The sequence below is a fragment of the Orbilia oligospora genome (genome assembly GCF_000225545.1).
Source record: "Orbilia oligospora ATCC 24927 unplaced genomic scaffold scaffold00006, whole genome shotgun sequence".
Classification (NCBI taxonomy): domain Eukaryota; kingdom Fungi; phylum Ascomycota; class Orbiliomycetes; order Orbiliales; family Orbiliaceae; genus Orbilia; species Orbilia oligospora.
In genome coordinates this window covers 812,869-838,272 of record NW_011645563.1, presented here as the reverse complement: position 1 = coordinate 838,272, position 25,404 = coordinate 812,869, and the positions used below count along the sequence as shown (strand labels likewise).

The window sequence follows — 25,404 nt, the reverse complement described above, 5'->3', positions numbered from 1 at the left end:
GATTGTAGAGGCTTGGAGCCATGAGCCGTTTAGCATGCATGGCACAGCAGCTAGTTTAGAAGAGCATTATAAAAGTGGGATCGTAGGCCATTATATAGCCTGCGAGATTAAAACATTGATCTAATGGTAATACTATAATACTAACTAAGTACCTATTAAACTAGGGCCGTTAATGGTACAAAAACAGTAACTCCAATTTCCCAAGTTCAGCGTTTTGTGCTATGTGAATACAGGCATGACAATCATGGGTACACTTTCAGCGACTATTAGAGGCCACTGAAAAGAAGGAAAAATACAAGAGCATTACAAAAATACATTATTGGAAAGGTAAAAAGAGCAAAAAGAGGCAAGTAGTTATCATTACCGAATGAAACAATAATCATAGCAGGCTATGTGTGCGTGTTCAGGAGAATATTGTGCGGACAAGCATTTTCTGAACCCTAAACTTTTTCGTCGTAGGTGATGTTCCAAGTCGACATATGCTTTTGAAATTTGTACTGATTCCAAGTTTTTAGTTGTCCCGATCGATAAACTTCCACCATTTCCTTCCCTCCTTTTTGGGGATAATTTCCGCCTTATCCTCGTCGCTGATTCTAGATAGGGGCAATCGTTTCAACGGAGAACCCTCGGTTTTCTTAATTCTCTTCCCCTCAATGCCAATAACGACGCCAGCGGCGATAGCGACACCGAATCCCAAAACGATAAATAATGCTGTGAACCAGGCAGGCCTCACATATCGGTTCATACCCCACATACCGCCGGCAAGGATAACTTGGAAGATTGTATTCCAAACGTAGAACCAAATAACGAGATCGAGCTTCCAGAGTGCGGTCGGACTGGCGTACTGTCCTGTCCTTGTTCGGGACATGGTCCTATGGGTAGCTTGCGTGAGTTGTGTAGTTTGCGATTGTGAAAGATCCTCCTCATCGCTGCCCTGGTGTCGGATTGGGTATGTCCTTGGTCCCTTATCGTCCATCCGGAACCACCCGCGGTGGATGTTGGCGAGATGGTTCAGGGCTACTGGATCGTGTTTCATGCGGTATCGCATTAGATAATAGAAGTCGCGGAAACGCCATGGGATTAGACCGAAGCCTGTAACGCAGAAGAGGGCGTTGAGAATCTGGGCATCAATTTCTATCCAGATACTACGGGCGGATCGTTTGTCGTTGGCGCCATAGGGACCTCTCATAGCCGGGGCAGCATTGCAAAGGAGCAAGAAGATCATACCACCCCATGCGACAACCAGTAAGAAGTATAGGGTGATAAGGAAACCCTGCAGAGTCATCAGCTTATTATTCCATATATGATGTAGCCACGGAAACCCACCATTGGTGTCAGGAACCATTTCCAAAAGGCAGCCAGGAACTTTTTGGTCGCTTGCCATTTCGTTAGTTTAACCTCCTCCTCGCCGGGGTATAAGACACCAGCCGCGATCTCTTCGGGTGTCAGAATTCTTCTTTCGTCCGGTTCCGAAGAGCTAGACCCCGTTTCCTTGTCGAGAAAGTGACTATTCTCCTGGACAGCCCGTTCCGGCCGTTCCGGTGCATTCGGATCCTCTTCTGTGATTGTGGTGCGACGTATCATCTCGATTCTTTTAGCGTGAGCTTTGTCATCTTTCTCCATATCGGTCATAGTTCTTGACTGGGCCGAGATCTCCCCTGCGACTTGGAAGAAACCTGAGGGAACTTGTGCATCCAACAATGATATCGATGCGCGCCTTATTGATTGTGCTAGAGAGTTACTTCGCGGTCGATTCCCAGAAGCCGTAGCGGGCGACGGGGGCGGGTGAGGAGTTGAGGGTGAGTGCGATGACGGAATCTGATCTGCCATGGCTGCGGTAGATTATGATGCGCTGCTCGCGTGGGATAACAGCAGGATTCCGGTCTTGCGAGCGTTTATTAATGATGTAGAAGCAAAGTCGGCTGATTTTCCGGGCAGTCAGTGATTGAACGTCCGGCCGTGGTCTCGTGAACCTGCTCCCGAGATCCCCTTTAACTAAAAGTACGTAACCACCAAGGAATTGAATTGAACTTTCAAGTTCGCAGTTTCGCTGTCAAACACTCATACAACTTGTCGATTGTTCTGTCTAATAGGCGGAAGAGAGCGGATTCGGACCCGTCTGCATGTCCAAGGGCTAGGCGGAGTATATAACACCCTCCTCGAATTGAGCAATATGGTGTTTGTCGGTGGCCAACGTTAGCCTCCACTGGCAGAATTAACTAAAATCTGAGTGGGTGATGATGATCGAGACGAATTCGAAGTTAAAAATACGCCCTCAAACAAGCCGCCTGTTTTTTTGCGCTGGCTAGCCACGTTCGGCAGATATCAACCGACCAGGCTTGGCTGCGACGAGAGCGTGCGTACCCCGTATGTCGTATCCAAAGAACTTTCTCAAACCAAACATCTTGATTCTTCGTACATGCATATGATCGTATGCTGCTTCCTCACTGGGATTTCTTCAGCGACAGAATGCTGGTGGAATGGAATTCGATGCAGGGGTCAACGTAATTGGGCGGTGCGGAGTGGTTAGTGAGTGAGGCTGTGGTCTCGAACGTTTCTCACTCAAGCCGGCTTAGCGAAACGCAGAGTTTTAAGCTTAATCCATTCATCCATCATATCATACATCACATTGAGTTCGAATTCGAGTTCAGGTGGCGACGAGACATCATATTAAACAACGTCATCAGTCGGCTCTCGGCCTGTGAGACTCCCAAGCGGGTTCAAACCGCAGTCTTGACCGGTTTACGTTTCTTATTCACAATGACAACCGCGGAAACGTCTGATCTTCTCAACCTACGATCTGTCGTATTGTCCAATCTGCAGCATCAGCACTACTGGACTGATATTAAACTGCTCGATACCCAGGTGGACATCGACGAGAACACACAGAATGACCCGCTTCCCCGACCTATGATCTATGGACGGCCTCCAGAGCAGCTGTACAATCCAGAACCAGCTTCCTCAACAAACGAGGCCTCTTCGTCAGAAAAGCCTCCCGCGGACAAGGAATATGTCTTACCAGTTCACCTCACCGAGAAATTGACGTTGAGGACGTGGGCTTCCGTTTTTGATAACCTCCCCACGCCCTCAGGAGCAGCAGAAGGAGGAGAAGGAGGAGGAGATGCCAAAAAGAAACGGATTGTCGTTGCAGTTGTGTCTGGAGACAGCACGGTCGTCTACTATATCATGCATGATGGGATTGTCAAGCCTCGCCAAAACTGAAACTTGTCCTTTGATTCGACTCCATTGTTGACTGGGAGAAGAAACCATGGCGGCGAGGTTACGGGATTCTGCACATCCCACATCTTCGTACATCGGGAGGGCGTTCCCCGAGCGGGTCTTCCCGCTCAGCATAAGGATACCCTGCATTTCGTAATACGTATCATCCTTCGCCAACATTGTCCTGATAAGCTCGATTAAGGTAAAGCAACCCTTTAGATCTTCTGCCTTGCATTTCTCCTTTTCAAAACTGAGATAGTAATAATAATAGCTCACGCCAGACATCTAATCATCCTCTCTTAGAAATGACCAGTTCTGATATCTGCATCCGCTGCGTTGGATGCACCCGAGCTGCTAGTTACTGAAGACCATATGCGGTCGAATGAAAAAGGAATGTAACGACAAACCAAACACTGAATCGATGACTAAAAAAAATTAAAATATATCCACGTCGTTTGTTGCGAGATTTCGCAATCCCCAAAGCAAATACCTCGTCTCCTATTTTTCAGCTGGCCGTGTGCCTAATATCAATGAATGATTTAAAACCCTTCGTGTCCTGAAAGCGTGGGCAAGCGTGGGCAGCGTGGTCCAGGTTCCAGCTGCTGCCGGTTGAATATCGAATATGTTTTGTCGTCACCACCTTGCATTGATCCCGTCGTATTTTTGAAATAAGAGGGGTTTCTGTAACATAGATAACCTGCTACAAGTCACGAGATTTAGAGTCGTTCATCAGGAGACCATACCTCGTCAGTTCAAAACTCCCACGCGCAAATGCGCTCAAGCGGTTGGGTCCGCAAACGGAATATAGACCTTGCCCTTATCTCGTCCCACTGTTGCACAAAGAGTTGGTGGTTCGCTTCAACTTTGCCTATTCTGCCATCCTCTCCCTGGCATTTGCATCGTACAGCATGGCCACCGTCGTCACCACAAATTGTCCTTTGATGTATATCACATCCGTGGTTTGATAGCTGGGCTGGACTCCCAAGTCGCCCCCACTCGCCCCCGTACCAGGCTGTCATTCGAATTGTTCGGAACGGAAAAACAATTAAGGTATTGCAGGTTTCGAAACTGCCTGGGCAAGCAAGGCAGGCAAAGAGGACATATATATGATAAGAAAATAGGATGTTTAAAATAAGAACGTGTCAAAAGCGAGAGCACGTAATACGGTAGTGCCCGAGGGAGGCTGCCATTTGAGAAGTTGCATATACATATTAAACTATCGACTCTCGACCTCTCCCCTCAGCTGTTAATAATACCAAGGCGACCTCCACGACCTCGTTAATAATCATATGACGGTACGGCGGCTGGCGAGCCTCGGGCTGGTACTAATGTCAAAAAAAACAACGGGCCGCAGCCCTTCAAGAATCAAAGACATGCATCATGGGGAGAGGGATGAAGGGTCTGGATTCCCTTTCGATCACCTTCATCCCCAAAAACCTCGGGTCTCCCTCCAAATATTTTCAGGCAAATATGGGGGTTTTCCGAGAAATTACTATCTCTTGCATCTTCGGGATTACCAACCTGGGCCAGGTTATGCGATGATGAATGACCTCTTACACTAGGTAGCAAATCTTAAAAATTCACGATTTTTGTACCTCCAAATTTCGAATTCTATATTCGATGACAGGTATTTTTGCATATTTGCATGATATGCTACTCTATACTTGTACTTGCCACAGTATTTCGAGGAAGCAATTACTGGCAAGCAGGCAACGGTAGAAATACAAGCCCCCACTTTTCAGGCTTGGCCCCCAGACGGAAACCAGCGGGAAAATTGCACAACGAAAATTTAAAAGCTGTAGGCGATGTTTAACAAGCAGCAAGCTTAAGATTGAATTCAACCTTTTTTTATTTTTATTTTTTTTACTTAACATCTTCGAAATACCCGAAATTCATTCTATTCGACCGGGAAAACATGGTCCTTGAGCTTGCTAAATGATCAGGGCCCTGGGTTTGCATAATCGTCTGAAGTTTTTCTTGGAGGCGAAAAATGAAGCTTACCGTCTACATGATATCTCGCCCCCCCAAAAAAAAGGCATTTTCGCTCGCAACGACGGTTTTCTTACTATTGTTGGAGAAAAACCCACGGCGAGTGCGTAGTCGCATAGGGAAGGACAATACCTTCTAATTACAGGCAAGATCCTTACAAAGTAGGCCAGCAGGAATCTGGTTCTACGAATCGGAACACGTTTTCTAGCTTCCGATAACGTGGTGCTACGGATTGCGGATGACTTTCAGGGACATGGACGTTTTTTGCTTCCTCACAACGAAAAAAAGTGCTTATTTATGTATGGAGGGAGCGAAAAACAAAAACCCCAAACCCAAAGGCAGTCCAGAGTCTCAAAGGGAATGGCGAAGAGGTGTCTGCATGTGTAGTGGTGGGTGGGAGGAAGGGAGGGGGGACCTGCTGCACATGTACACCGCACAGCTACCGTTTCGCGATAAGGCCAGGGAATGAGGAAATCGATGAGCATATTTCACATGAATTTGCCAGGAGACAAGCAGCCTTTAGTCGAAAAAGTGGGTAATGAGAAATGCGGCCAATGTCGAGGCTGCGGTAGAACAAGGAGGACACTGACTCGAAGACACGGACTAGGAGGGGTCGTATATGCCAAGTTACAAAGAGAGTGAGCACTATGGCCATGACCATGAACATGAACCCGTATTGATTGTATCAAGAATATATTAGAGATTGCACACGATATTTCGGAGTAATAACAGAAAACCGTTCTCGTTCATGGAATGAGAAAGCCACTTTCCAAACCCGTGCGCTTTTACATCTTGTCGACAAACTGGCGCTACCTGACATACATTAGTCCCAAATAAATCCTTGACATTTTGAACAGGGCCCCGATTACAGCCATAAGATGGCCAACGATTTCAGCACGAGGGTCGAACAAACAAAAATACACCGTTGATTGGAGAGCACTTCACAGAACTCGAGCATGTTTGGGACGAAGAGGCTAACCTGGCGAGGACGGAAGGAAGATACAGGCACTACCCGCTACATGGATGACCATAACCCCACCCCACGGGCACCTTGGTCCGTTGCCGCTGATCGGATTCAACCAAGTGCAAGTAGAGTAGCAACGTCACTGGATTGATTATCTCTGCTTCTGTGAACCTTGCAGTGCATTGCAAGGACATATGTAGGGGTATCTGCTGCGCATTCCCAAGATACATACATACATACTTACATACATACACACATCCATACATACTTAATAATGTAAGTACATAAATCATTGCATTAGAACCAGGCCAGGCCAGTGCGGTGTGTTACGCTGAGGGGAAGCATATTATTTTACATGACATCGCGATATCAAATGCGAAATCGCCACCATTGCACATTCAAAGTCTTCGAAACCCCCCCAGTAATTGATGAGAAAACGGTTTAAACCCCCCCAAACTTTTGCATGTTTCTGTGATCGAGTTTCCCTTTTGTCTTATTTGAGACAAAAAAGGAGACCTCTCCGGTGCCCCGCGAATGCAGAGATTGAGGAATTCCAGGCGTGCGCGTGAGAGTTCCATCCATTGTTGGTGATTGATCGATAATGCAATGCAAGACTATGGTATAGTGGGGGTTACTGTTGAACACTTGAAAGAGGAAGGCCCTAAAGGCTTCAGAGAAATCTAGAAACATGATATCGCCCAATTGGAAAACTATCACGAAATATACAGAACGGGCTACTAATTGGCTATCTGAAGTGATATCTTGTATGACATCAAGGATTCAAAGTAGTTAGTATATCCTACTGACAAGCACAAGTTCGGGTTATTATTATTACGGTTATAGAGAGATTCAGCCAGAGCCAGGTCCATTCGGGTTTATTCATGCTCATCATCTTGCAGAATCATGCGACATGTCAGTCTTAAGTTCTTGCTGGCTGGCTTGTCAATCGAGAAGGTCCACGACCGAGTGACCGATTCTCCTAAACGCTATAGCGAATGATCGTAAAGTATGGGCGGGAAGGCAGGTCACCGACAAGGTTATTCTCATGCATGAAGCTTCACAAAAGAATGAATATAGCAGCAATTGCAAGCCTGTCCCGAGCCGGTTAGTATCGTGAAAGTATAGTATACTACACACATGCTCCAGCGACAAGTTAACTGCGTTATCTGGTGTCTGTTCCATGTTTCTTCCCTCTGTTCTGATACTTACCTACCGAACGAGCACCAAATGGGAAACCATCAAACGCACCACCACCACAATCGGTTCGACCCACACCCTGGACGATCCCACCATTTCTATCCCACCCTTCCAATCTATGGTGAATCTCTCTCGAGGACGGCCTGCTCGACGAGCCCTTTTCTTCTCTTCTGAAGTGTAAGAGAATTGAATCGAGGGAAAAAAGCGGGTCCACTCGGTCGAGTCCCACTCCGATGCATTTCGAACGTTCTCTATCGATCCTTAATAGGGAAAGAACAAGTCGAGTTTAAAAAAAGAAGGAAAGAAAATTTTTTACAATTTTCTTCCGGCAAAATCACAGCAGAAAAATCCAAAAATACGTGTGGTCGAATATCAATTTGACAATTTCCGACAAAACGTGCGCCATAGATAACTAGATGTTGGATGGCCCCAAAAAGCCGCCCCCATCATTGTCTGGCCTGTTAATGTTACGAAGTACACTTAGCGTTCTTTTTACGAACAAAGCAAAGCCGCTAGCTAAATGAATTGGCATGGACTAGCTATCTCTTGCAAGCATCATCATCACCATCATCTATCGCCAACAGGAAGGGTTTGGGGCTCCTCGCCAGATCCCCCCATGCCGTACCCGTGATTTAGACTCCGCCAGCGGACCGCTGAAAGTCAGGAAACCATGAATCTCAAGAACCGACCGTTCTGTCTGAGCTATGCCTGCGGGTGTGTGATGGAAGTTTCTTTTCTGACAGGCCAGTTAATCTACGAGGCCACACCCTCTTCCCAGGCCCCATGGCCAGGGAAAAAAAAAAAAAAGAATACACAGGAAGAGAGCCTCTCTCCTCGGTTGTGGGACCCAAGCAGACCCCCCACGGCACACTTGCAGTTGGCTCAAGCACGTACCCCTTAGCAGATTGGTCTTGACATACATATTTTTCCTTCCCACCTTTTTCTTTTTTTTTTCCCTCCCCATTTGACCCTGCTTTACCTTCGCAACGAGTGCAAAGATCGAGCATAGCATAGGGTAAGGCAAAGGAAAAATTAGATATTATCCAAAAGAAGAAACATTTGTTAAAATGTGTCGACGGGAACAAGAAGACCAGGGCCAGGCTTCTGATTTCAAAAAGAAAGGTTGAAATAAAGACGAAAAAGAAGAAAACATAGGTTGCATATTAATCCCATTCATATCAAGAAAAAAAGGCGGATAAGCCAACTAGCCTGCCATGCGGGTATCTCGAGTATATCTCGCAGATGGGGGGACCACCACCACTGCAAAAAGCACCTTGCCCTTCTTCTACTGGGTCGCGCCCATGCCTTTTAAGACCTGAGAGAGAGAGGAGGGTTTCGATTATCAGCTTTGAGTTTCCTTTCATAATGCCTCAAGCTTCCCGACAGTTGGGAATACCCTATCGAACACTGATAATCTCATCTGGTCTAATCTAGCCCTTGGATGGTTCCATATATTATCCAGACCCTCGCCCATATCTTTATTTTTACTACACCTTCACAATAAAGTCTGCAGGAAAAGAACGAGGTTGACATCCCTCTTACGCAAAAGATTCGGCATTCGGCCTAAGCAACTTTTCGAGTTTATACGCAATTCTCGCGACATTTGTATTATCGGTTGAAGGAACAGTTTCGAGCAAGGGAGAAATCATCCGCCCCGAACAACGGCTTCCCTTGGCCCTGTTAAAGTTGGATATCTCGACCCGGCGCTAGCTACTTAGCTACTGGTTAAGTTGGTGGGTGCGGCCGGGCGATATTAAAGCTACGAAAGGAACCCGATTTCTTTCAACCTATTTCCTTTGCCAACTAGCAACCAGAAGCTTTCAAGAGTATTGAATTGAGGATTCTACTTTTTGTAGCTATTCACAAAGTCCTTATTGAAAGCTAGTTCAGTCCAGTTCAGTCCAGTCCAGTTCAGTCCCACCTTGGATTAAACCACCACCACTATACTACCACCCACCACCACCCACCACCATACTATCACCACAACACACTAGTTCCAACAAGCCTATCCAAAGTCGCATGTTGGAGGTAGATAGTTGATACTCGGATTCGGTCCTTGTCTCTCTGAAACTTCAAGTTGAAAAGAATCACTTGGTTCCCTATGGCACTGTTCGAACTTCTCAAGCCGCCGTTCGAACCCTGCCTTGTTTGCTAAGACCTACTGTATAACATTTTTAACAATAATCCCCCAACAGCTTCCAGGAGCATCTCGACATTTGTCCCCGATCTTCAGAGAGCCTCACCTCAAGCTTTCTGAAGAAAGACACCCCTCTCCCATGCTCGAAGAGCCTAGTATCATGGCTAAGAAGCCAATACCAGCAGCGCCACTATTAAAACCTATATTTCCAAAGTTTGCAACAGTAGCCGGTTCCTGCTGTTTTATCAGCGTAAAAATCATCAACTCTCAGCACGTCAGAGATAGGTGCAACTGTCGATCATTCATTCAACAAGCCCGGCTAGAAGACTCCTGGTCTTCGCTGGATAGATACTTTTGCTCCTGCGGGCATCATGCGCAGTACCACCCGCCGAGATCTCAGTGTGCGAATATTATTCACGGCGGGGGGCACCACGACACTCCTATGGTAGAGTGCGATATGGAAGCGCAGGAGCAGGAGGCGGCAGCTGCCAAGGAAGAAATAGAGCAAATACCTTTGCAGATTCCTAGGTCGTTAACACCGGTACCGCCCCAAGAAGCAGAGAATAACAGACATATATGGCACCTTTATCAGAAGACGGCGAAGTTGGAGCAGGAGATCTCACAGAAGCCGAACCCTGAAGATGTTAGGTCGGTAGGAGACATCGTTGGAAGTCTGGAAGAACGGATCCTTGAGTTGGAAGATCGACTAGAGGATACAGAACTTCGACTCGAGGAGTCGGAGCGGAAAGCAACAGTCCTCCAAGGAGAAATGGATGACCTTGTCAACGAGAACGAGGACTTACGGCGTGACTCCGCCTCTTCCTCCGTGGAAAGGTCATCCATACCAGACATCGACAGAGTATTACGGGAGGATTCTGAAAGACGCCTTCACGAAGCTCTCACAGCTCTAAAGCCAATATCCAAAGAGAATCCGTGGTGGGTACATGTCAATCTTGTTTTGGATCCCGACCAGAAAAGCCCTCCTCCTATAGACTGTCATGAACATACACGCTGTGAAACGGTTGGATGTTATCAATATATCAAAGTCGAAGGGTCTGGATGCAAAAGCTTCCAGCAAGCTATCTCTTCATCTTTCCCATCATCCCTCCTTATCAAACAGTGGATGCCTTTGCTTGCCTCGCAGACCGACGATGGCCAAATCTTGCTTGACCGACCCACGGATGTCGAAGGATTTCCGTCCTTATGGTCTGTCGATTTTCTACGCAGCAACTGTACCGTCGTAGTTGATGGCCAGGAGAAACTCTACATTGCTCCCCAAGCTGGCCCTCTCGCTCTCGAGGAGTTAGAGAGCCCGAGAGAAAGCCCTGGCCTCACCGAAGCCTCCACGATTTCCAGTACATCCAACCTCCGCCGCTCCGGTAGAAAAAGAAGTATCACCAATAACACCAAAACTGAAGCCCCGGTCATCATGAAGCGTCCTCGTGTCAAATCCAAGTCGAAAAAGGCGCAACCCATTTCTTTCTCGTAATTCATTATGTCGCTCCCCTTACACAAATAACGCAATTATACCCCACAATCGAACAATTAAAAATTCTTTCGCCCCCTCCCGCTTCCAACGGTCGCCTGCGCTTCGAGCCACCAACCCCTTCAACCCTAAAGTTCACACGACATCCATAGGCACCTCTGACTCGCGCATTCTCAACGGATTAGTCACATAATATTCTCCTTCGATTTCGATTTATTTTCAGCCCTTCTATTTGTTCTCTCTCTAACGACTTCGACGACAAAGCTTATTTTTTATGACGACCGTTGATACCCCCACTCCAATACAGCGACATGAGTTTCTTCCTCTTCCCCCGCGACATATTGATGCTCTTCAATTCTCTTTCTCACTTTTTTCTTTCTTTCTGGATATGATATCCCTTTAATATCTTGTGGGCTTCATCCTTATCTCACCTCATCACAAGCAAACTTGAAAGCAGCAGACTCAAGCATAGACACTATAGATGTGTAACCGGAGTTTTTTTTATTTATCTTATTTCTTTTCCGACAGCTTCCTTTCCTGTCTAGATTTTCGACGTGGTCTTTTTTTTTTGGTTCCCTTCTTCCCTTCTTTCTTTTTGAAGCGATAAGGAAGTATTCTTTAGTATGGGTTTTAGATGACATTGTTTTAAAAAGAGGCGGTGGAGTTACATTGCTTATGGGAATGGGTTATGTCTATTACTTCTTGGTTAAGCTGTTTTTTCTTCCTTTTAGGATTTCTGTTATTTAGCAAGTATCCGGATCAGAGTATGCTAGCGGCCTGGCGTTCAAAGTATACTATCTTGGTCTTACGGTACCCTTTTTTTCCCTCTTTGATTCTATCCCTACAGAATGACTTGGATAGGTGGTACATACATACATAATATGAATTAGATAAGTAGATTCAGGTGCTCTCGATATAAGGTATCCTCGGCACATTCTAGAGGCCACGACCTCAGATATTGATAGAGAATTGAAGAAAACATCATTTGACAATCTATACCATGGCGAAAGTTCTCCAAAAAAATCGCTATCTCCATAGAAGAAAACCAAGAGACCTTATCTTCCAGAATCTCCTTACATTGGAACCACAAAAGCTAGCCCGCCCACTCCATATTTCCCCTTGAAGCTCCCCATGCTACTCCAAAAGGCCTATATCAAAAGAAGACCACTTCTCTCCGCACTGTCCTTTTCGTCTGCCCTCCTTCCATTTTCCAATCCCTTACATGAGCTGTCAGTCAGCTTATCAGCCAGATGCTGCAACCCAATCACGAAGCTATGATAGGCCCGCTTCTATAGGAAATCGCCAGCAAAAAGAACCACCAAACATCGGGTGGCACGCCAGCCGGCTACCGAAAGCCACTGATAATCGCATGGGTATTCCCCTGCTACGTATTTCTTTCCTTTTTCACAATGCACATATCTATAGAACGACAAAAAAAAAAAAAGGACAGGTCTCAGGCTGGTATGTGAGTATACATCTTGCATGAAAAAAGGAACAATACTGACGTTTTTAGCGGAAATTTTAGTCATTTTACGATTCGTTCATGAAAAAGGATTTTTTTTTTTTTTATTTTTTTTATGCTTGCGCATGCGTGTACCTATCTATAATTTTCTGACCAGGCTGATTCCGATTCGGGGTTTTTCTTTATATATAACCAGAACGGATGCATTGAGGGTAGAAGTTGCCGAGTATGCTGGTACCGTAAGATCCCGTTATCAGCGCCGTGCTAGTGCCTAGTGCTTGTGATTAATGATTGCGGGATACAAGAATTGAACATCGGTCCACCCCACGCTTTCTACAACAGCCGCAAAATCAGCAGCGATTGCAGTTGATTGTTATAAAAATGATATCCAAAAAAAAAAAAAAAAAAAAAAAAAAAAAGAAGGCGTAATTCAAGGCTCATGTTCTTCGCGACTCAGAAACACGCAATTCACCCAAATATTTGCAGAACTCGAACGAGCTAGTTCCTCCGAATTCCCTGCATTTACATTATGCGTTTGTTATGCTAATATATATGTTGTATTGCTATATACTCCCAAGTTAAATTTTGGGTAAAATGGAAACCTGGTCGAATTTCGGGTTGCGAAAAAGCTGGGGATATATAAAACATTGGGGGAAGTCGAACATGGTGATGCCTAGCTGTGGTGATCCATGCGACGCATCCTTTTCGAATTGTACAATCGTCCGAGTTCCCCATGCACGCTTGTATATTGAAAGTAATCGTATACTACCCTCACATAGCCTCGAATCCACCCTCACAAAGATTCCTTTTCATTCTTAGTTGCATCGCAGATGTATGTAGGGCGGGTAGAAAGAAGAAGAAGGAATAGCACAGGATTCCATTCATTCATTCATTCATTCAAAACTTACTTCATTCGAGCGCATTCGGCTTATGATTAATTGATTACAAACAACAGTACTAAACCTCGCCTGCATAGAAAATCATATATCTAACATCACTAATAATACAAAAAGGAAGGAAAGAGGAGGAACAAAAAAGACCTTACCAGCTTCGCCCCATGTTCTCCCGGCGTGAATGCCTGTTGGCTGATCTTCGGAAGGGGAACCTCACATACATACCACCCACACACGCATGCGAATTAAATTTGATTGGACTATAAATGGTGCGAATATATGGTAAATTGCGCTTCTCATCTTAACCGGCCGAGAATACCTGGTGGGATACAGTTCGTACGGACGATGTAGCAATGTGATATGATATGATATGATCTGATACGATATGATATGATCCGGAATTCGCGGAATGGGACGGCTCATTTGCTGCAACAGCTCTCGACTGACTAGTCATCCGGTCTGCAGTTGCAGTTGAGCAATTGAGCTGGGCTGGCCGGCCCTTGGGCACACACACTCCCTAGCTACATGCAAGCGCAGAGTTACACAAGGCCCTTACCCCCCAGTGAGGAAGCAAGGAACAGGAAATAAGCGATTCGATTCTGCTCGCTCGTTTATTCCATGTTTTTTCTCTCTCTTTCCAACTGAACTTCAGAATGCTTTGTTTTTTGAGAGAACCTGTGAAGACAACATCCCCAGGCGTATTGCGAGGGTGTTCTATTGTATTTTTTTCTTTTCTATTTGGCTAAACTAATAACCTGGTTTTCGATATTTGCTCTATATATGCATATACACACTTATATATGTAAGGGTGTAACCGTTACCTGCAGGTTTCAAAGCCTTTCTTCAAGGAAAATGGTTAACGGTTTCGAAAAATTCCGCCAACATCGATCGCAAACGACGTCCCCAAAAGCCAAGTCCCGTGACCAGGTCACGATTATCATAATATCATGAACTATTACCGGAGTTTAGCTCTCAAACCTTTTATTTTCACTGACTCGCATTCGAAATTCTCAGCCGTGCGTGGGCGTACCATCAAAACTGATCGTCATGCTCCATGAATTTTAATTCCATTCAAGCCTTTCTTGACCCTGAAATTGCACGATTGGCATTCAAAGTGGATCGAAAATATACAATGATGCAATACACAGAGCGCATAAAGCACGGATCTAACAAAAAAATAGCAGGACCTTTCAGCTAGTTTGCCAACCGGCCGGACGAAATGCTAGGGAGAGTATACCAGTGCAATCATACGTATATTGAAACTTACCCGCGCTTCAAAGTGTGACCGAGATGCTTGTGCCCGCATAAAGCCTATCTATTTGTTTCTCCCCCCACTCGATCCTTGGGTGATTATTAAGATCTTATGACCTCGCCTGGCCTCATAATGTATTTTGTTTCGGATGTCAAGAAAATCCGAGTCCTTGAGCTTGGAAATAATTGATTTCAGGTATATTGATTTTCCCTTGTGTAGGCATATCGAGTATTACAATACAATAATAAAAACTATTTATTTTTATTACTTTTATTTCTTTTGTTTGTTTGAAGATATATATGAATGAAACATCTAGAAATAAAGAGTCTATATCTGATGTAAAACAAATGAAGATACTGTGTACAACCATCAGACGGAAGATATGAGCATTGACCCCCTCTTGAACAGCTGCAGGCGTTACACTTTCCCACGTGGGCGCCGCGGTTCACCTTCTTCTTCCACGCTCTGACATTTGCACATTTAATATTTGGGGGTGTGTCGCTGAGTATGTATGAGCGACAGCACTCCCACTTGATCATTCGACAAGGGATCGGCTCCACAGTTGTGTGTCTTTTTTTTTTTTTTTTTTTTTGCAGATTTCAGAAATCTCAAACTTCTGGTCTCGATAGGCTAATCTAGTTAATTACAACATGCAAGATGTGGGGGGGTGAAAGATACGTTACATAGTATTCAATACAAAGAGAAGGAACAATAAAGTTTAAGAATTCCAATTGATTCCGTATTTGCACCTCGTCTCGAAGTGACAAAGAAAGAAATTACGGCTGGGCATCGAATTTTTGGGGGGTTTTTCTGAGGCGTCGGGTTTATGGACCCACTTTTTCTTATGGTTCTCAGATCGCCTTGGTTTCCTTTTTTTCCTTTCCCTTTCCCTTTCTTGTTTCTTTAGAAATGTTTCGAGATTATTAGAATTACGTGAAGTGGAAATTAGGTATTTTGGGTCTGAGAGATGGGATGAACTGAAACGAGCTGAGAAAAGAAAATAAGAGAAAAAAGAAGAAAAAGAAAAGAGAAATTGATATTATAGTTAATCGGAGCTCGTCAGTAGTTATCAAGGTGATATCTTTTGTCGTCACATATCAATATCAACAGCGAGCTCATGAAGCTTCGTTTTTTTTAACAATCTATAGCTCTCTCTTCCTCCGAAGAACTCCCCTTGACCACATTAATTCCATATCAACGTGACGAAAGGGAAGAATTAATAAAGGGAGGGGAAGGAGAAAAAAAAAAAAACCTAAAAAACTCTGCATGCCAGTACATGACACCGATCCCGGATGATTTCCCAACTTTCCCACATGTCAACTTCTGTCACGTCTTTATTCGCGGCCGTGTTTTGGGCGCTCGCGGATGAATTCAATGTCAACTCCGCAAGGTGTGCCAATTCCTGAAACTTCGACTTCTGGTCAGATATCACCAAAGCTCAAAAACCACACAATCAATCCTTTCCCGGGGCCCCAACTTTTTTTTTTTCTTTCTGTTTCCCCTCTCCGAGCAAGGAATATCGTGGCAAAGGAATAACTAGAAAGTGGAGAAGCTCTTCTCGAATCGAAAGAAGCTCTCGTTATTCCGGGGTCGGTTATTGGAGGTAGCATGTAGCAAGCAGGTTTTAAGGTCTTATATAATCTTATATATGCTATATATATATTAATACTGTAAGTAAGATCTTAAGATCATATAGCTACAACAAGGCATAGTCTCAGATTGTATATCTGTATGTATGTATGTAAGCTCATAAATTTCGATTCTACCTCACTCATTCTCTTTCAGAATCTCCTCGTCGTGCTCGAAGCTATCAAGACAAGGTCTCCCTGACCGTATAGGTACAATGATGACCGGTAAATAACAATATGAATACCAGTCACATATGGAAACCTGAAAGCCGTTCCAATCTCCTGAATTTCCTTCCCGTGAGACACGAACCGGTCCGCAGTAAGAGACATGGTTAGACCCGGCATTACGTTTTAGTGTTACTTCATCTACGTACGTACAGACGGCATCGATCTTAAAACCCGCCTTTTGTTTTGTGAACCGGGTATTTCCATGCATGGTACCGTAGGTATGCATGCACTGTGTACAATATAACATGAACGTTTCTGCGAGGGGAGATAACCTCGAATCCGTATGTAAGTATACATATGTATGTATGTATGTACATACTTACATGCTACTGTTGCATGGATCAGATGGGAATCCCTCTTTGCATTGCTGCAACATAACCTGCGCGCGCTACATGGTACTTAAATTACTGGGAGTATACGGTATATAGAAGACGTGCTAGGAGATGCATATATACCCGTTGGACGAGGTCTCAAAATGCTGTCTAGCAGGTACATACATAAGTTGCAGCAGGGATAAAATAGAAATCTTCATTTTTATTACATATCGACATTCAAAGAACCCTCGTCTGGGGGGACGATTGCAATTCTAGCGGGGTTAATCTAACCATGTTCTTGTATTTCCCACACTAGAATTGCCTAACCAAATATGCATTTGGTGATAACAAAAGCGTTTCGTGGATAGTATTTGAAGTGGAAGCGTAATTCCGGCCGAGGTTAGGAAAACCCGGGTGGAAGGAAGTTTTGGAAGTTTTTGAGGACTTTCGACGCGATGGACGGGCTGGAGAAATCCCGGGAATATGAAAAGGGCGTAAATTGAGCCTAACAGTGTCAAACGTGCATTAATTGTGCATGTGAGGCTTGAGTCTAGATTTCATGGCATGCAGGTCGGAAACCTCTTGATGCTACGTATGTACTTATGTACCCCTTGAGTTACATACATACATAGATTCAAGATCCAAAGTGGAGACCGATCCGAACTGCGTGGGTGACAATCGATAAAAGTGAAACGAACGGCATCTCAGTGGTCCGGCGGGCTGCAGACATAATTCGTTCACGGAGCCGAGATTTCGGAAAGCTATTCCTACTTAAGTACTCTTCGAAATCTTTATATTCCTATCGTCTGAGCTCCAAAGCTGTAGCGACGACGGAACAGAAAAGGTGTCTCTCAAATTCTGTTTCAATTTATTCATTCTTAAGCTCCATAAACACAAACTATCTCCATTTAGCCCTGAAGATCCATACGCAAGGTTCCTCTGAGCTTTAGGCCCCGGTAAAACTGATCGCAGAGAGAATTGCGGCCAGAAGTGCGACTGTGGGCCTTTTGGGTCCCGTCTCTAGCCTCGATATCAACTGAAGGGGAAGCTCTCGGGGACCTTCACTACTGCCACCGTAAAGTACTTACCTACTAGTACTATCAGCTACCCAAATAAGAACTATACTAGAAGAGAGAAGAAGAAAGAAAAAACACAGAAGGCCTAGGGGAAAGAAAAAATCAAGCAAGTGTATCATGTTGAAGAACACCAAAGAACACCAGAGGGCAAAAGAAGACTAAACCAAGACAAAAAGCAGTCAAAAGCTGAAGGAGGGGGGATATCATGATGTAAAAAAGGGAGTACGCAAAGAACTGGAAGAAGGGAATTTGGAACACCAGGGATTGAAAGACGAAAATCCGAGAACATAACGAGGATGCTGAACATAAAATCAAAGGGGGGGAAGGGATGAAAAATAAAGAAAAAACATTGAATGAAGAGGAGGTTGAGTAAGCCTCACCAGGTTGACATCAACTGTCAGATCCCTTGAGGCCCAACCTATCTGTTGAATTCCCCGCAATTTCCTTCTGTCGCAAGGCCTCAACTGCCAACCGGTAAACCATTTGCACGCTGTATTCCAACCAAACAAAGGAAAGCAAAAGGATAAAAGCCCATAAACCCAGTATTCCAAACGCGATCAGGACGCAACAGATAAACAAAAAAGAAAGCCTTAGAGTCAACCTTCACCACAGGCTCATAGCTCAAGGGCACAGCTTGTTTGGGAGCATTTCACCGGACATTAACCAGTAATTCCGCCTCCAAGATGTATTTTCCTTCCTTATATTTCTCGCTGCTCTCGAAGGCTTTGTCGTACTTCCAGCCTACTATTTCATCACAGCTCCGGCACATGATATCTCTAACGATATGACGCCCTGTCGTCATGTTCCGTTCGACAGGTTGACCTTCGACATTGTTGACTACACTAGAGAAAAGGAATGCTTTGCCATGTTGGCCACGGAAGTTCTATTAGAATAATATTGTTAGCGTTACGGTTGGCAAGTATATCTATCGTCGAAGCCCCTTGTATAAGCCAAGTAGGTGGTACATATGAACATATATAGAACCGACCCCCGGTTTGGAAAGGCTGATAGTGAGATAGGAACATACTCTACTTATGATATCTTCGTGGTTTGCCAAATGGGCCTTGCAGAACCGGCAGCCATATATCCGTGTGGAATTGAGATACTCGTTGTAGATAAGACCCATCTTTTCGGATATATCTTCTCCTTCTTTGATCTCACACGACTTGTTTCTCCGCTATTGCTCTCTCGCTCTCACTCGTCCTGGCTATACTTCGAACTTTGTATCAGACTATGGTGGTTTTGTGTTTGAAATTGAAATCGGGGATTGTGAAGTTCGAAGTTCCGGGGATAGTGGTTTATCTTTGGCAAGCGGGATTGTGTAACCCCGGTAGCGTCGGTGGTTCCCGGCAGACGGAAGGTCTCGGCAGGTGGTTCCGGAAGTTCTTATCAGCCTTTGCAGAAGAATGTTTGAGATGTGTATTGTTGAGGTTATATTTTAATGAAGACTCTTTGGAAACTGATGATAGAAAGGAGAGTCTTTAGGAATGGCTGGTAGTAGCTCCTTTAGAGATGTGTTGGCAGCTGTGATGTGTGGTCTTTGTTCTGATGTTTGCTTTGAGGATGCAGTCAATCGGCAATAATATGGAAGTTTTCGATGAGACTGGATTTCCCCGGATTTCTTTTTATATCTTTTTTTTTATCAAAATTTATTTTTGTATTTTTTGTATTTTTTTGATATTTTGTTTGTAAAGAAAAGTCCAAGCTTATTTTATTTTGCAGTAGCTGATATCGAGGGGTAAGTTGGTGAACAGGCGTAAGGACCAGGGGGAATTCAATTGGATTTGATCGATTGATTGGAATAGTTGCAGACCGGGGGATTTATATATAGCCGTGGTATCGGGGCAATTAATTCAAACGTGGTTTGTAACGAAACGGTATACAGGATTCCCTTCCTTGGCCCTTGAATGATTAACGTTGGTTGGAAGTTATTAATTAATCCTTTAGCAGGTCGTCGCAACAGTGGCTTTAGTGGATCCGATCTTCGCTTGCCGAACCGTGTTTGTTAGGAGGCTTGTTCGGTGGGAAGGCAATACAAGGCGAAGTAAAATGGGGTATAGCAAGGTTTCGAACTTAGTTGATAAGATTGATGGTGATGGTGACGATGGTGGTTGTGACGATGGTAGTGACGATGATGCTGATGGTGTCTCCTTGCAGGGGTATTCTGAGGGAGAGTGGAACTTTGTATATATTTATATCGGAAGCAGGCCGGATGCCGGAGCCTAGCTAGCCAGGAGCAGTGGAAGTTGAGAGCGAGAGAGGGGGATTGAGAGCAAAGTGAGGCGAGACGGCGTGGATCAGGTCAGGTCAGGTCAGGTCAGCCCGCAGTCAGTTGGGTAGCTAGCTTGTCAGTGCACAGCGATCCAGTCCAGCTAAGCGATATTAAAAAAATTATACGATCTTCTACCTTACAGAATGTCGAACAGCTTCAACGGATGGTATGTGAGTAATATAATATGATACGACAGAAGAAAGAAATGGGAGGTTGGGAGGAGTTAAATCAGTTACCATCATCTGCATGAGGGTTATACTTATAAATGTTAGACCATCACGTAATCCCAAAGTCTAGTTCGTATGTACGTTAGTATGCCCTGATTCCGACGACATCGCTAAACCCGGGTTCCCATTCCAGTTTTCAACCGCTTGTAATGACATCCTCGATTCCTGTTGGTATCACTTATCACATCCCACTGGCGGTCGACTAGTCCGAAACGGATAGCGAATGCGGTGTTACAGGACACTCCTACCGTGCACTGCACATACATACACACAGACATGTATGAATGAATGAATGTATGGAAGTATGTTCGTAAGTGCATACATAAATGGCAGACATCAATACGAACTGCAGTACCATCAGTTGCATCGGGCGTTGGAGCCACCATACACCCTGCATGTGATCAAGCAAAGTTCGGAAGTTGCTCTATTGTGATGCATTTGGCAGAGTATGATATCCTGATCAGATAGTCTCGAGACCGTTCGTCTGCCGGTCAACTGCAGCCTGACTAGCTCGATGGTATCTCTTTGCAAACCTTGCATGCAGACCGTCAAATCGAGAATAGCTGGCTGAGATGTCATGATATCTCGGGTCAGGGGTTCAATGCAAGTTTTCTTGAAAGGAGGGGTAACTGGTTTGCGGGCACAGCCGAACTAACAGGACAGATCTAGATCCCAACTTATCAGAGCATGTTCGTTGGCGGACTGTTGGTATCAGACATATCCGGACGACGGGAATTTATTTGTTATTAAAGGATGGATAAACTGCGGTTATTCTGGAGATGTCTGCATCTGCATCTGTTGTGTGAGTCGGTACTTCCAAACATAATGTATAGGTGGGGAAGTTATTCGCATGTAGGTTATCGGTAGGTTAATGTGCAACGCTATATATTCGAAGGCTAATATAATCTGCAATTACAGCGAGTCTCTGGCCCGATACAACATGATATGAAAAAAAAAAAAAAAAAAAAAAAAAAGAACTTGCTAAAGCTCAGATGTTCAATTGTATGCTACGAATGCTATGAATGCTCTCGCTCCCATCTTTCTAAAAGTTCAAGTCCCTCCTCCTTCTGGTGTTCGGTTCCTAGGCTGTTTTTCACCCAGCCCTTCGAATCCCATTCTCCCCCAGACTTTTCTGAAATAGAAGCACCGTAATTCAGGAGTAATTGCATCATACCTATATTACAATTACGACTTACTCGTTGAAGGGGAGTCCAGTAGCAGGGCTCATCGTCTACCCCTTGACTTGTGCCCACTCCGTCACTTGCTCTTTGGTTTTTGACCCATCCCCCATGTGCAGGATAGTTGGTATCTGCTCCGGCAACTAGCAATGCACAAACTACTTCAATATGACCCTTTTGTACAGGCCAGTCGAGCAAGGCAGATAGTTCCTCCGCTGGGTATTTTTGCAGCTTTAAAAGATAAGACGCTACTTTGGTATGTCCTTGGTAGCAAGCGACTGATAAAGTAGTAGTATTACCGTTCGCTTTCGCCTGTGGGTCACATCCTTGGTCGATTGCCCACTGTAGAAATGGTAATTGCCCTGCTCTCGCAGCATGGTGTGCTACAGTCATGTATTCGATATCATGAGCTGTTATACTGGCACCATAGCTGACGAGTAGCTTTGAAATATCTAAAAGTCCCAGAATTGCTGCAAAGACAAGAGGGGTTTCATTCTTGTCGGATGTTTGGAGATTAGGATCTGCTCCATTATCGAGAAGTAGTTTTGCGATATCATATTTGCCTTTGGCGATAGCCCAGTGCAACGGAGACCAGTTTTCGATTTTTATATTGAGATTAGCGCCGGTCTGTATCAACCATTCGCTTACATCTTTGGCCTCGCTGATGATAGCCCACATCAAAGGTGTTTTTGACTCGATTATGTCTCCTTCGAAGGTCTGGACTGTGGTCTCGGGGTTGATTTGACCAAGACCCTTATCAACCATTAGTTTAGCCACTCGGAGGTAGTTGAAATGTATGGCCACGTGAAACCCGGTTGCAGTTAAAAGGTCTTCTTCGCTGTAAGTAGATACTCCCTTGGGAAGTTTATCCAGAAGGATTTCGAGCTTGGATTCCTGCTGGAGAAGCTGTAGTGCAAGGTCGTCTATCTCTGAATTATTGGCTCTATTTGCATGGAAGCCCCACATCTCAGCGGAGTAGGAGAGGAGTCCATATTTCCGTGCTTTAGCCTCACGCCATCCTCTGCTCGATACATCGTCGGAAACAATTTCAGTTAAGTCAGCCTCATTAATGTAAGTGATGCATTCCCTGGCGATATCTCCCTCTATTCTTTGGATAAGATCTAATTGATCCCTGAGAAGCTCATATACTGTGCTATGTACGAACTGGACCCGGGTCGAGCCTCCAAGTATTAGGTCCTCACCATTGGATTCGACATCTTCTGAAAGTATGAGAAGTCCCTGGCACCAATCGAGGATTTTGTCTATTTTAATGGTATTCGTACGTCGTGGTAGGTTGCCACCATGATTTGCTCTTCCGAAATTCACAGCGCATTCTAATTCGTAAGCTGATAAGTTTCTTCTAGCAAAGTATGCCCAAGATATTGCTATCTTTGCACGTAGTGATTCTTCAGGTTGAAGGTCGCGGATCTTGGAGAGGTCGGCTTGATAGATATCTAGGAATGTTGGTGGTAGGGATTTGAGTACATCCGAAATTGAACTTGCTCGGGATGAGTTAAAGAGTTCTTTCATTTGCAGCGCAGGTAGTAGAAAACTAGTTGAGGTGGTAAAGGGGGATTGGATTAGATATAATTGCTAATTGCCACTTAGTTGTCCTTGGTTGCATTTAATGAGATCTCACCTTTTGTCAGATTTGGCTATAAGTTCCTCTATAACCATTTCCTTAGTCAACCCTTCCTCCTGCCGAAGATCTGCTCTGAATCTCGTTGCTTTGGGGTCCTCTCCTTCAATCTTATGGTTCATATATACTTTTAAATCTTGAGGGGTTGCAGCGAGTTCAAACGGCTTAATATCTTCGGTGTCACCAAGAAAATGGTTCATGTAGGCATTTCCGCTGCAAAGTAGAAGTTTAATCCTTGTAGATCGCTGAACTTCAGTTAGAAATTCGTATATCCCCTCAATCAAGTCTGTCGCTCGGTCACTCCTATCTTGCACCGGAAGGAGATGAAGATTATCAATAGCGAAAAACACTCCATTTGGGAACTGTTGGCATTCTGCCGATTCTATAAACGCCTTTGTCAATTCCTGCCTCAGTGGAATTCTTCCGGATCGTACGCTGGGGCCCGCAAGGTCGATTATCGCTTGTGGGAAGGATGCCTTGTTAGGATCAGAATCACCGCTTGCCACCTGATTTAGAAGTTGCAGCAGTAGTGTGATGATAATTTTAGAGGCTGTTAAATCTTTTAGACAATTGGGAGTGATGTAAAAGTATGTGCAGCCCATTGCCCTTTCATTACTGTGCACTCCCTCTCGCCATTTGGATTCGAGATTACGGATGACCGCGGATCTAAAATACTTTTAATTAGCAATCGATATTGATACCGTGTCCGTGAAAATCGTAATCTCAGAACGAACATCTGCGTCGATTTCCCAGCTCCTCTGACTCCACGGCACCAGAAAGCTTTACTTGGCTCACCGTCAGTGAGCCACTCTTTCAATTCTTTTGATTGGAGTAAATGCGTCCCAGTTCCAGTGGTCATTTTAGTTTGAAGGTCGCTTTGCATCTCGGATTGTTCGCTTCCGAAGGAGTGTCCTTTCAACCATTCGAGGATTTCATTTGCCCTGGCGCCTTGATGTATCATCATACGAAAACAATTAGTATATATATGCATGAGAGACATTCATTCATTCATGGGTTTGAGTTAACTTACGTTCTAGGACTGTCCGCGAAACATACTCAATATCCACATTGATAGCTATCCCAAGTTCCGTCTCTAGCTTATGAAGGTTGTCTTGTAAATCCTTCGCATCCTTTTTCGAAATCACAGGCCATTCCGCCCTTTTCAGCCAGTGATAAACCTTCCCCTTCATTCCCTCCCGCTTTTGAGGTATCTTCTTTTCGATCTCTGCGAATGCTTCCTCCATTCGAGGTCGTAGATTTATATCGTCGAGATACCGGGGTGCCCCAGCCTCACCGTAGAGGCCCTTATGTCCGCTTTCATATTTTTCGAGTAGATATTTTAAGCTTCTTATGTGAGCGAGGATTTCTTCCCATTCTTTTGGAGTGTTTTTGATGTCGTTGGCGTAAATTATTAGAGCCTTTGCCGTATGGACGAGGGCTGGTATGCCGGTGGCCAATTCCATATTGTATATCTCGATCGATCGACCTCCTAGTATACGTACCTACATACAAAGCAGCCTAGATATTTCTCAACCCGAGCTCTACTACAACTATTGTAATATTTGTGCTAAGAAGAATTTAAACTCAAAACTATGTTAATTATAAACAATCTAATAGAGCCAATATGAATAAAAGGTATTAAGATGTAATGATTATAAAGGAGGCATCAAGCCGTTCTCTTAAGAAATTTAAAATCGTAGAACACATTTCGAGAACACTTGGACCGGCTACCGGGTTTTAAAACCACCATATGAAGTGGCACAGCAAATCCGACTTGAGAGCCATGTACCGTCACAAGTCCTACTGAAACGTCACAAAGGGGTACATCACGGCGGGCGCGAAAGCAGGCTCTGGTTTGCCATATATGTGATATTGACGAATAAAACGGTGGAAAGGGCACCCATCTCGTCTAAAAGCAACTTTCTCGAAGCGCCGAAGTGTTGTTGCGGCAAAGCTACAGGACATTCACTCAAGCTAAGGTCTAGTCGACAGTCTCGTATTGGTTGCGAGACTGCTCAAGGTAATAGATATTTTCGTAGTAAGGGTTCTTGATTTTATTATTTTTATTATATTCTTCTTCTTTTTTTTTTTACTCGAAGTGCAAGGACTCAGCCAGGATCCGGTACTCAACTTAAGCTCAACTTGCAGCTAAATACTAGGTAGCTTGTGCCTAAGGTCACTAAATTACAACACCACCACTCTCCAAGATCAAAACGCAAATTTTCGCTTTATATTTGTGAATG

At 44.5% G+C, this 25,404-nt stretch overlaps 5 protein-coding genes across 5 annotated transcripts; 2 read left to right on the top strand and 3 right to left on the bottom strand.

The window, feature by feature from the left end:
• Window positions 1-511: 511 nt before the first annotated feature.
• Window positions 512-1,830, bottom strand: AOL_s00006g265 (uncharacterized protein; the record flags this gene model as incomplete). Its single annotated transcript, XM_011119574.1, has 2 exons — window positions 512-1,273; window positions 1,327-1,830. The coding sequence occupies 2 exons, from the start codon at window positions 1,828-1,830 to the stop codon at window positions 512-514; spliced, it is 1,266 nt and encodes a 421-aa protein (XP_011117876.1).
• A 930-nt stretch (window positions 1,831-2,760) lies between these two features.
• On the top strand, window positions 2,761-3,222 carry AOL_s00006g264 (uncharacterized protein; the record flags this gene model as incomplete). The annotated part of the gene is made up of 1 exon (XM_011119573.1): window positions 2,761-3,222. The coding sequence occupies one exon, from the start codon at window positions 2,761-2,763 to the stop codon at window positions 3,220-3,222; it is 462 nt and encodes a 153-aa protein (XP_011117875.1).
• Window positions 3,223-9,645: 6,423 nt separating this feature from the next.
• Window positions 9,646-10,995, top strand: AOL_s00006g263 (uncharacterized protein; the record flags this gene model as incomplete). Its single annotated transcript, XM_011119572.1, has 1 exon — window positions 9,646-10,995. The coding sequence occupies one exon, from the start codon at window positions 9,646-9,648 to the stop codon at window positions 10,993-10,995; it is 1,350 nt and encodes a 449-aa protein (XP_011117874.1).
• Window positions 10,996-18,494: 7,499 nt separating this feature from the next.
• AOL_s00006g262 (uncharacterized protein) lies at window positions 18,495-18,971 on the bottom strand (the record flags this gene model as incomplete). Its single annotated transcript, XM_011119571.1, has 2 exons — window positions 18,495-18,728; window positions 18,873-18,971. The coding sequence occupies 2 exons, from the start codon at window positions 18,969-18,971 to the stop codon at window positions 18,495-18,497; spliced, it is 333 nt and encodes a 110-aa protein (XP_011117873.1).
• A 2,389-nt stretch (window positions 18,972-21,360) lies between these two features.
• Window positions 21,361-24,624, bottom strand: AOL_s00006g261 (uncharacterized protein; the record flags this gene model as incomplete). Its single annotated transcript, XM_011119570.1, has 4 exons — window positions 21,361-23,074; window positions 23,162-23,827; window positions 23,896-24,109; window positions 24,192-24,624. 4 exons carry the CDS (start codon window positions 24,622-24,624, stop codon window positions 21,361-21,363), a joined length of 3,027 nt encoding a protein of 1,008 aa, XP_011117872.1.
• Window positions 24,625-25,404: the final 780 nt, after the last annotated feature.